We start from the raw sequence: 13,427 nt of genomic DNA on the forward strand, positions 1-13,427 counted from the left end.
TACTCATGGGACAATTGAATTAATTGTATTGATGTAAAATTTGTGATCATCTAGATGGGCCATACAAAGTCGTTTATTTGGGCACCTCTGTTGCATGCAGTTGTGTTTGCAAGGCTGTGTTTCGGTTTGAAGGGTGGGATATGACATTGAATTTACAGCGTATAGAGAAATAACACCCGAGTCCTCAGGAATGGCAACGAATGGGGGGTATCATGGGCGAAACAGTAGTATACTGTTATGTACATGGCACTGCTCACATCTATAGGTGATGGTTACCACTTTCCATCAGGTGGGCCGTCAGTTTATTTGCCATTCTAAGTTGTATATATATATATATATATATATATATATATATATATATATATATATATATATATATATATATATATATATATATATATATATATATATATATATATATATGCTAAATATATATACATACACACATACATATACATAAATGTACATATAAATATATGCAGGGTCGACCCCAGTTCATCGGCTTCGCTAAACTTCTTACGATAAATAACAAATCCATAAATAATATTACAATAACGGTCAACAATAACAACAATAATGGGACAATAATGGTCTGCTATCTCTTAAACACATATTGAATAGGTGCCACAGACAACCCTTAACGCCGAGGCAGCTTTAAAATCGAAGAATTGTCGGCCATATAGTGTTGGAATGCTAACACTAATGGCCTAGAGTATTACGTCGTGGCTACGTCTATTATACGACCATTAAATTGTAGTCTCTCAACATCATAGGGACGGCAAAGTTGCACAGGGGGGAAAGGAATTGTTAGCATTGGAGTCTGACAACCGTATTGTTAGCAATATGCCCCATTAGGTCAACCTCCACGCGGTTCCCCCTGGAAACCATCGTAAACAATTCTTGTTGAATTCGCCACGATGGGCTAACTGATTTGCTTCATCCTCATCTATCATCCTTTACTGGTGTTCCGCTGGTGTATACCGATAGCGTGAATGGGATTACCATTCCATTAGCACCCATAAAAAAAGCAAAGGTGCGCTTCAGCATTTGTCTTCAATATTTTACAAAATAATATTACTTATTTTGTAAAGGGTTTAGAATCCCTTGTACATTATACAAATAAATTCTGGCATGTAAATATCCATAGCAATTGACGTAGTTGAAGCCGCAGTTTACACCTAGTGGTGATATAGGATGAGGGTGGTCGGATGTGCGCGAGTTTTCAGTAAAGGAAGCCAGTCGCTTCAGTCTTGCCGCGCCATGACGAGGTGCGATCCACGTCGAAACGTTACGTTAAGTTCCGAACATGAATTTGAATAATTTGCCAACTGTGTTTAGAAATTTAGATAAGAAATTCATTTGACCCAGTTAATTGAGAGACGTGGATCAGAACTCCGTGAGTCGAGTTGTCGCCAGGTAAAATTTTATATAATATATATATATATATATAAATAATTTCTGTGACATTGATGTACCAATTTTTATCTCAGTATAATTTTACAAAACATATGAAAGTGAGTTCGTTTGTCTGATGCCTCTTAACGCCTTAATCAATTGTTATGAAACTTAGTGTAAAACTTAGTGCGCTCTATAAGGGATGGAAAAGGGTGTAGGCAAATTTTTATCCTGGCCCATGAACTATTTCGACTAGTGTGAAATAAAAACAATCTGTCATGCTCAATCAACGCACAGCAAATATTGCAAAATTACTACCAGTTTCCTGAAGCCATAGGTGCTCAATGGAAAGGTTCTTCAAAATACCTACAAGAAATGTTGTTCTTGGCAAGAAGAACAATAACAATGAACTTTACGGTTTTAGAAAGTGGGTTAACATATTATTCGGGCGTTCGTTTTGTTAGTATTCACTAATTAAACTCTCTATAAACAAATATGAGTAATATAATTTTACGTAAAATTCATTTAATACATTGTTGTCTTGAAAAGATTGTTTACAGCAATAAGATCGCCTCACTGTACTTATACAACTGTATCGTTACATTTATTAATTGTCGTGCTTATTTCCTGTATTGTATAATGCAAATAAAGTATACTCATTCATTCATTAATGCAGGTACGTGTTTTATCCAAAATCTTAAATTTACTGTTATCTATTTTATAAAAATTTTACATAAAAAAATAGATAACATCATATTATTATATATAATAATAGTATTACCACCAAAAACTACAGTTTACAGTTTACACTCTTTTACCCGCGACTTCGTTCGCAGACCAGAATATATTAATTTATTAAGATTAAAAAAATAAAGGTGTATATTCTTTTCCAGCACATATAATACGTGTATGCCAAATTTCATGACAATTGACTTAACCGTTAAGGCGCCAAGAGGTACAAAACAAACACTCATTTTCACATTTATATTTTTAGTAAGAATTACTTCTATAATGCCTCTCTAAGGCATAAACAAATGACATTTATGTTCATAATAAATATAGGGCATTGCTCCACATTCTGGCATGAAATCGGTCATGTGGTACACGAATGGTATCTATTACAAATAAGTATATATAATTTTTTTTAATTGTATTTACAACGCTAACTTAGAGGAGATGTGGATACGAAACTTGTATGTCTCTAGTGCCAACCTTCTATGTATCTTTCATTAGTAGTCTATAACAACAGTAAATCTTTAGTCTAAATTATTGTTGTAAAATAAATTATAATTATATATTTGAAAACATCAAAATTAATTGTAGCTTAAACAATATGAATTCTGTTTATACAAAGCACGCAACACATCTTTTATTAACACGTTTAATAATAGGTGCGTATCAATGTTATTGATTTAACTATCTTAAGATTTTTATTCACGGAGCGATAAATAAAACTGTTTTTTTTTGTCTAAAAAAATCAACATAAATTGGGGCACGCACTGCCTGTAAGCTGAATATAGGTACCAATCAATTAACTCAATTTCAGCTTTTGGCAGCCCCGAACCTAGCACGAGGGTGGTGTATTTCGGCACAAAATATTTAAGTTACATAATTTCATGGCGTGGGGCTACGCAACCGTCTAATAACATAATGGTCCGCATCGGAATTCATTCACTGGCCATCACGTTTTGCACATTGGGTGTCACAAAGTTGATGCTTGGTATGGTAATGGTAATGTAAAGCACGGACGAGGAGTTGAGTATCGTCATGTAGTTGCAGTGAACGTGGTGTGTTGGTGCACTCACCTTTCTAGGTGGGGGTTGCATGGTGAGAGTCGGTGGTCGCCGCAGCGTCCGCGACCGACTTGGTGTAGCGGTATCGCGGACACCGGTGGATCAATGGTTGCTGCACGCAAGCGTCTGCCGCGTTTTATGCTCGGTTGTCGCACGCCCAAGCTCGCCTCGGAACTCGCGCATGCGAACTACGGCACCCTCTTGCCATAGACTAATATGTCAACCTATTTTATTTTACATTACGGTACTTACCCCTAAATGCCAAGGGCGCGAACCATAGATAAAGAATTGTACTTCCCTGTTAGAGTTATTTATTTAAGGTACCTATGAGCCCACGCGATCCATTTTTTTTTTATTGGTACTCATACGATATTCGTTGCGCATAATAAAAATTTGAGCTACTTAGATTGAGTGTGTTTTATTGTTATGTTTCGATATTAGTTTGGTTTTAGGTATTCTTCAAAGAAAAAAACTATTTTTTTTAATTTATACATATTTATCAACATTTGAATTTTAGTTTAACAATTAGTTAGCAACATAGGCCTAAAACTTAAGCAAAACACAAGTACCCAGATACATGACTGATAAACAGACAGATTGTGGACATCAGCAATAATATCATTGTCATTTATTTTATCGATTCTATAAATAAAAGATTTCATATTTAATAATCGTAATATAGAGAAGCACTAAGAGAGGTTTCCTAAAAATACTAGTAAAATTTATTTTTTATATCAACAAAGCCACGGTTATTTAAGGTGTTTCATTCCTAATTGAGCCTAGGCCATATATGCGAAGCTTTATTTTTTCTTCACGCTGTCCGGTAAGAATATAATGATGACAAAGAGTACTTAATTGTACAAATATTTATTCAATCAAAATTGCTCAAAAGTTTATTATTGTAGTGAACGTAAACGAAAAGTAGTACAGTTCGACCTAACGGGGTACGTTCCTAACAATGAGCCTTTTTTGAGAGTTCCTAACACTATTACCCATCATTAATGATCCTTGTTCTCCAAACTATCTGGATTAATTAAATTTGTTAACGGTATTTTATATTGTTAAAGAATTAGTCGGAAACTCAAAATATTTAACGAACCACCTAGATCCCGGGACATTACCCGACTCGATTAAGATAAAAATAATGTTATTTTTATGTTAATATCTTTAAACGTAATATTTTTTTATAAATTTACACACCTATCTATATATAATTAGCTTTAAGGACGCTATTTCGTACGTCTACACGTCGAAATTTTATTTATTTACTCTACAGTTCAGAAGTAAAAAACACTATGGAATAAACCACTTCTATATGGCATATTAAGGGTAAATACATACATTTTCTAAGTTAATTGTTTAAATCCAATTTGAAAGCGGTTGCTTTTTTTTTCTTTTCTCGGCGGACTTCAAACAACAATAAATTCAAATAACAATATTTCTAAAAATTATTGTTTTAGCATCGGTAATATTTCTTTAATATCACCTACATACAGACATTGTTAAATGACAATATTGTATATCCATAAACTTAATAAATTATATTTTTATTTTGAAACGATAATTTCTTTTCTGGGACAAATTTTACCAGAAGAAATTTCTTATTAAAAATAAACTAGTAATTTTAAAAATTAAATATTTTCTCACTATATTTGTGTACAATAAAGAAAACAGAATTTGAACTAATAACTACAATGATTAGTTGCAACGATATGTTTACAAATAAATCACAAATATAATACAAATATTTGTAAAACCTATCAAATGTCGAAATAGGCTAAACATAAAATAGGCGATACGTAAACCACACGACAAGCTTATTTACTAAAATTTTACACTATAGTCTACACTAATAATCTGAGCATTCTGAAAGAAAATCAACGACATTATCACGCAGAATTTTTCACATCTTGCGATACAGGATTTTCGTCTGAATGCCAGAAGCCGACTGCCGTGCCCAACCCACTTGGGAATCCTTATCAATTCTCTGATACGTAATTAATACAAATTCAAGTTTTAACTTTTGATCAACTGGTTCTGTGTAAAATAATTAATTTTTAGGAAGGATTAATTTTTAGGTTTTTTTTTATTATATTTATGTAATTTCTTCTTTTTTTCATTTAAGAGTTTCCTCTTGTCAGTGCAACTAAATCAAATTAATTAATTTTAAACGCGCAGATTGTAGTTTAAGAATCTAATTTTATTATATATTTTTGTCAGATTTTTACTATTAACCTAATCTGAGAGTAACGTTTTAAAAATGGCGTTCGATGGGATGAAGCGCCTTAATGGTAAAGTCTATAGTTTATAAAGCCAGTGTGTATGCATGTCACGAGTCATGAAAGTGGATGAACCTACAGATGTAAGTAAGGATCGTAGACGTTTTTTAGAGAGAGAAATCTTCTGGTGCCCATCCTAGGATGCGAGTGGAACTTATAAAAAAAAATATCTGAGTATACATATAGCATTTGTCTACAAAACCGCCCGCCGCCCCTCTTACCCCGTGAAAACTAAATTCAAATACGCCAATGGTAAGAATAAAGACCTTCAGTACCTATTAATTTTTCTCTGCCTACTCTGTGTGACTCTTAACTTTTTCCGCGCAAAATCTTATGACTAGCAGATTGGAAACTTACGGAAGAAAACATTTCAATAAGACCCATAGTAAACGTTGCTCCCCAAAAAAGCAGCAGTCGTAACATGATTAATATTGATTAAGTAACAACTTTGTTGGTCTTACTTTATATCGAATCTGATTAACGAGATGTTCCGCAAACACATTCGTTCTCACTACAAACAATATTTAAAACATTGTTTAGCTAAACAGTGTTTAACAAAACTTTAAGTAGTTAAACATAGTGTAGTTAGTGTAATAATGGTTATAATTATATGTGTCAAAATGAACAACTTTTATTTTTAGCTAGCTTTTGCCCGCAACTTTTAGTGCGTCGATTTTGAATGTAGGTAAGTGTTTATTTTTTCCCTACACACTTACAATATACTGACTAATTTATACAATGCTTAGGTATACAAATATTTATGTCTATATTGTCAAATAGCACATTTGCGATCTAGAACTAATATATATAGGACTAATTAAATTAGTCTAGTTTATTTAAATAATTTTAGTTCCTAAATCGCTTTGCACTAACATTAACTAGGTAATCCCTTTCAGTTAGTCCCCGAGTCCTCAGAATTGACAACGCATGGGGAATTTCATGGGCGAAACAGTATATTCTGTGCATGGTACTGCTCATGCCTATAGGCGACAGTTACCACTTTCCACCACCACATTAGGTGAGCCGTCAGCTAGTTTGCCATTCTAAGTCGCATAAAAATTAAAAATTAATAGAAAATATTAACATAGAAGTTAATAGAGTTTTTTTGTGTTTGTATGTTGCACAATATCTTCCGCCAATACTGAGCCGACTTTGATGAATACATTTTTATCGATAGATAAATGTTACATTAAAATTGTCGATCAATAATAAATATTATATCTATCAATACATATGTATAATAAAGTCGTAACTGGTCGCTGTTTGTACGTGGAAGATACGTTTTAACAGAGGGAGACTTTGTACAAAAGTCGATTGCTTGGGTACCTCTGTCCCTATCGTGTTTCAACCGTGAAGCAGCTGTGTTTGCATGGCTGTGTTTCGGTTTGAAGGGTGGGATATGGCGTGAATTTACAGGGTACAGAGGAATAACAAGTGAGTCCTCAGGAATGGCAACGCATGGGGGGTATCATGGGCGAAACAGTATACTCTGTTATGTCCATGGCACTGCTCATGTCTATAGGCGACTGTTACCACTTTCCATCAGGTCGACCGTCAGCTTGTTTGTCATTCTAAGTTGTATAAAAAAAAATATATATATAAGAAAAAATATTACAGGGCGGTTTTATAAACGCAATAGAACCCAAAACAATGATTTTTAGAATTTTTGTCTGTTTATTTGTTTGTCTGTACGTTTGCCAGTCTGTATGTGTGTACATGCTAATCTCATAAACAGCTGAGCTTAACCGATTTGAACGTGGTTTTCACTAATGCGTTGCGGTTTACTCCACTTAACGTTTAGTGTTTGTTCTTATTGAATCGGTTCGTAAATAATAAGTTATATCCATCTAAAGAATCAGAAGAAGAAGAACATATAAAATGCTATAAAATAACTTTCAGTTGTATTGGCTGAAACTTTATGAAGGTATTAGATACGTAATTATCATTTACGTATATAATACAATATAAGACTGGATTCATGAAGAGTTCCAATGGGAATAATATACGGGAACTAATTTGTTTGAAGCGGGCAACGCCGTGGGAAACGGCTAGTTATTAATAAAGCCAGTTTTTAATCAATAATCAGCATTCTCGCAGTAGCCCATGTGTGAAACTGAACAAAATTGTTAATATTGAAGTCACAATGTATTAAAACTGATTTACCTTATTACCGTGTTCACCTTTACATCCATAAAACGATATTGAAAATTTAACTGCGCCTCTAGCGGACAATTCTGCAAATTCAGATTTTCATACGAATTTATCTAGGTTTAACCTCGTAATTGGGGGGGGAAAGAATTGTTAGTATTGCGGACTACTCGTCCCATTGCTAACAATATACCCTATAAGGTCGACCTCCATGTGTTCCCCTCTAGAAACCATCGTGCTGATTTCCTGGTGTATTCATCACGATGGACTAACTGACCTGCCTTTTCATTCCCACCTATCACCCCTCACTGGTGGACCGTCAATGTATACCGTTAGCGCAAGCGGGGTTACCATTCCATTATCATCAATTTATAATAATTACAGAATAAAATATACATTGAAGTATTATTAAAATATAAAATTTATATTTAAAAAATTATTGGTATGAACAATTTCGAAACGGATGGGATTGGAACCCGCGCCTACACTTTTCCGGTTGCAATGCTCTTAACTACTGAACTACCGCTTTATTTAAACGAGTTCAATTTCCCATCCGCTTCGAAATTTGTTACTTGTGCAATAAATATTAGATTGTATTTTTTTTATACTTTAATATTTTATTTTTATTTTTATACTTTAATAATATTTTTATAACAATTTGCAATTAGTAAATTGTCAAATGTTTAAGTATAAATAATCTTGATTCTCATCTTCCACTGGTGAGGTGTTCGATATCCGCACAGTACAAACGTTTATATTCATGAGTATGTCAGTTTGTATTGTTCTAGTTGTTTTAATGTATAATAATTATGTATTTACAATATTTTGCTGTATTTCTGTTAATTGTCTAGTTTGTATGGAACTAGCTCTGCTTAGTTTGGTACTAGATGGCACTGTGTATGTAATATTTTTAAAGTGGATTAAGTTTTCAGTTATGTAGTTGGTTGCAATTAAGTGTAATATACCTGAACATAACACGAATTTGGAATGAAGGTAAAAAAATTGGTCATATTACATGTAATTCCAATTTAAATATTTATCCTTTTCGATGTAATATTATAGAATAATAAGAAATATTTTCTACAAGAATTGCTAGAAAAAATAGCTTATCTAATCTAAATAAAGTTCTGAACGTTCACTAATTGAAATTAAAATATTAAAAAATACGTAAATTTTGGCTTCTTTTCAGCTTCAATTCCATTTAAACTCAGAACTATCACTTACATCTATATTATTATGCACTCTAGTGTACCTATTTTCTTGTCTCATTAGTGCGTAAATACGTTATACCACAGTGTAAAGAGTCTTCATACAGTGATTTATCGCCCATAGAAATCTGTGGTCATGCCACATTTATCGTAAGGGGTGTCACGTTTATTTTGAAACGACTTCAAAATGAGGAGAATATGAATATCGTTACTGAATAATATTATGTTGCGAAATTGCCTGCCTTAAAATTGCCTAAATTCTAGATTCTAAATTCGAGATAATCGAATTGAGTAGAATATCGAATCCAGTCTTTTTAAACAACTATAGACATGTTTGGCTAAACTTAGACAGTTTATTCAACAATGACCAAGTTTAGCCAATTTGGCTAAGTTTAGTTAAATTGAGCTAAAAATTATTAATTTAATCAAGTTTGACTAAATTGGGCTTAGTTTGATCACTTCAATCGAGATTATAATAGAACAAACTCAGCCTCATTTTGTTTCAACTTGGCCAAGTTTAGTCAAGGTTGGCCAACTTTGATCAAGTTAGACCAAGTTTGGTCCAATTTGATAACTTAAGTCAAGTTTCATATAGTTTGACTGCTTTGGTCCTATATAATCAAGTAAGACCGTCTTGTCAAATTAATTCTTCTTTAATAGGAGGAGATTAAAACCAAATTACCTACATTTAGTTTTAATTTTATCTCATTGAAGTTGGTTGATAATAAATGTGATGACAACTTGACTACTTAACTAAATTTGCATAAAATTATCTTAAACTTTTTATAAAATTAAAAATATTGACAACTGCCATCTTCTTTGTCTATTTGTCATAGATTCTTAGATCAGCAAACCCAAATTAATCAAAAACTTTAGCAGGTACCAAGTGAATGTATGACAGCTCGGTACCTCTCCATCCTCACCACCCTTCAAAAGTGGCCCTATATAGATATCCTCGTGAAACTGCTGTATGAAAAATAATTCTTAATACTGTGGTCATACTGTGTTTATGGTCTAGTAGGCTTTATAATTTTTTCTACTTACAATTACAAGGCGTTGCTTTTTCGGGACCCCATAGCGCCTTTCAAAATAACTGGCACTAGTTTCCATTACAACACAAAAACCTTGCACTTAAAAATAATTTAATATTAGTCTGCAGTCCAGCGCACATGTCACAATACCGGTGATTTATCGGACAATATCTTCATATCTATTGTTAGTAACTATATTTGTCATTTAGATTACTGCTAACTGACTTGTGTTATCTTTAATTGTGAAAATTGTTATAAGCACCTATATTATGTTCTTTAACTTTGTTTTTTTATTTGGCATTTATGCAAAGATTCATTTATGATAAACAATAAAAATAATCTTTAAATGTCATTTATTTTTTATAGAATTTCGTAAATTAAAAAGGGAACAGACAAAATAGTAGAAATATGCGTAATAATATATACCTATATTGTTGTTTTTAATTAAACTATATTGACGAAAAATTTTATATTATCTGTTTATTTTATTTTAAAAAGACAAGCCAAAATTAAGAGAATTTTCTAATTGTCTTAAGTACAAAAAAAAAACTGATTATATATCGTGCTATCTAACTTTCTGCATTCTCTTGGGTCGTATACTTAAACATGTGGACAATTTAGTAGTACCTTCTTTTTATAAGTACCTATATGCTACCAAGTTGATGTAAGAATAGCGGTCATAGAAAGAATGACACAAATGCCTGAGATTCGTTTTGACTACTATAAGAATAGAAAAATTTATCATTAATAAAAAATGACCTAACAAAATTAGTTATCTAGTTATTTCACAAATTAACAAATATATCGGATAACAACAGAAACAAAATATATATAAGCACTGCCAACCCCTCATTTTTTATTGATTTACACAGTCACTCTAGCGAATATTACAGCTGCCAAACATTACATCAACAAAAATATAACTGTTAAATCATTATATATATATATATATATATATATATATATATTTATTTAATATATATATATATATATATATATATATATATATATATATATATATATATATATATATATATATATATATATATATATATATATATATATATTATATGGTTATATACATATATGTAGAAGAAACATTCAATGAAAGGGCCGTATTAACCATACATATAATAATTTGAATTACGTTGCACAATATATTGGAATACGATGATGTAATAAAAAATAAACAATGCAATTATAATTTCAGTAAGAGTTTGTTAGATATAAATCTTGAAATGTCACTGAACACTTAAAGAAACTTACGTAAAATTTTTTCTCTCAACCAATGAGGGACCCTAGACAGTTGCCTACACTGCCTAATAGATAATCCGGCCCTGTTTATTGGTTTAAATAATTATTTTTTTAGAAAAACATTTTTTCGTCTGGTTATTGTTAGCAAGTGAATCGTTTTAAAATAAAATTACAGATATTATTAGAAAAAAAGCATAGCTATATACTTAAATTTGACACAAAAGACAACCAAAAACCATCATTGGCATTCCTCCAGTCATCATGAAAACAATGACAGAAAAATTCAATGCTTAAAAATTAAATAAATATTTTTTTTGTGATTCTGGTGAGTAGTAATGAGACGTTATTGGGCTGATAAGGTAACCTCGATCTTTGTGCATATCGAAACCCTAATAGATACAAATTCGGCATTATTCTTCTACAATGCTCTAAGCATCAGCGATAAAATTGATTAGATAACAATATATATTACTTAAATCATTGTAGATAATCAGTTAAAATACGTATGTAAGCTGATAATACCTATCTAACTACAGTTTAATATTTAGTTTAACGCATGATCTAGGTGAGCAAAATCACATCCTTACATACTTATATTACATCCTTACTTATCACCACTCACTAGTGGCTCACCAGCATATACCGATAGCGCAGGCGGGGTCACCGTTGCTTTAAGAACATTGCATTATCTTCCTATAGTTACGAGTTCGATTCCTACACAACAAACATTATAATCATGAGTAATACATTTTTTGATATAGGTGTTTTTTATGTAGGTATACATGTAAATAGATAGATATAATTTTTATTTGTATTTGCATTATTAGACACACATAACAAAACTACAAAAAAAAACTATTTTATGTTACACGACAAAAAAAACCAAAAAAATGTTTTGACTATTAACTTATTGTTTTTAAATTTATCAACTGGAGTCATGATTTTTTTTATTTAAATGTATTTTAAATTTTAACATCATGAAATTTAAGTTCAACTAAAACAAATAATTACTTTGAAAATAGGTATTTTAAATAGGTCAATTATCTAGTATTCAATACGAGTACAATCTACGAGTAAGCTTGCTTTCAGACTACATCTAATTATTTCCCATCGAGCGTCAGTTTTTCGAGTTATGTGAACAGTCCACTGCCACTTTAGTTTACTTATCTTTCGGGCTATGTCAAACATGTTTCGGTTCCATAGGTCATCATTGGCAACATGCACTTATTAAAAACCTTTATCTTCAAACTTTGAGGTACTGTATATTAGAGAATTTGGCGTAATTCTCCGAAGGCTCCCCAAATTCTCATACTAAATTCATAATAGAAACCCTATAAATACTGGCGTATTTAAGCTCATTTTCCAGGGAAAAAGGCAGGCTCCTTAAAAAAGCGCATATGTACTTACAGAGATGTCTTTTCCAAGCTTCACTCGCGTTCTAGGGTGAGTACCGAGGGGAGCTCACCGGACTTTCCTCCTCTTCCAGCCTTTTACATGCACCTATGCCTATCCAAACATATTCATAAATAGATTCAACGACTACATATGCTAACCTAGTTTCATCATCATTTCAGCCACTATCCGTCCACTGCTGAACACAGGTCTTCCCCATAGACTGCCATAAAGAACGGTCCTGAGCCACCTGCATACATTAACTCCCTACAATGTATTTGAGGTCGTTACTCCAATGTAGTAGGTGGGTCGTCCTACATTACGTTTGCCCATACGAAGTCGCCTCTCAAGACGCTCTGTGACTAGCCCATTGCCACTTCAGTTTGTTTATCCTTCAAACTATTCTATCTATAAATATTTGGCTAAATTTTAATTTCCTCTTACCAATCGATTATATATATATATATATATATATATATATATATATATATATATATATATATATATATCCTGTGCCAAAGCATAACATATGCATTTCTCCAACAAAGTCTAATTAAATTTTTTTTCCAATGTCGTTTCCGTTGCTGAATGTACACCTCCGCCATAGCAAATCCCGGTCTTAATAACTTATTAGCATAACTTATTTGTTTACTTCTTTATTCAAACAGAGCCATCTGGTCCTAAAATATATAGTACAACTAGGTAGCCATCAGACCTAATAATAGCCATAAATTATATTTATTACTGTTCATATCTATAGGCCAGGATTACCATTTTTCATGTGGTCAGATGTTAGTTTGCTATTCCAAGTTGGATATAAAATATTACCTTTAGATAGAAAATGCACAGACCAACACAAACAGCCATACGACTGCCAGTATGTAATGTAATACAGTTATAATATTTTACATTATTACTATAATTTTA

At 32.1% G+C, this 13,427-nt stretch overlaps 1 protein-coding gene across 1 annotated transcript in view; it reads right to left on the reverse strand.

Annotated features, from left to right (window-relative positions):
* The window catches only part of LOC113519744 (protein nervous wreck), a 78,091-nt gene extending 74,742 nt beyond the window's left edge, over positions 1 to 3,349 (reverse strand). Inside the window, exon 1 of the mRNA XM_031911436.2 lies at positions 3,201 to 3,349. Within this exon, the coding sequence (XP_031767296.1) occupies positions 3,201 to 3,221 (21 nt within the window). The 5' untranslated portion in view covers positions 3,222 to 3,349. The remainder of the gene's footprint in view (positions 1 to 3,200) is intronic.
* Positions 3,350 to 13,427: the final 10,078 nt, after the last annotated feature.

This window comes from Galleria mellonella, unplaced genomic scaffold, assembly GCF_026898425.1.
Source record: "Galleria mellonella isolate WM207_F2 unplaced genomic scaffold, CSIRO_AGI_GalMel_v1 utg28, whole genome shotgun sequence".
Classification (NCBI taxonomy): Eukaryota; Metazoa; Arthropoda; class Insecta; order Lepidoptera; family Pyralidae; genus Galleria; species Galleria mellonella.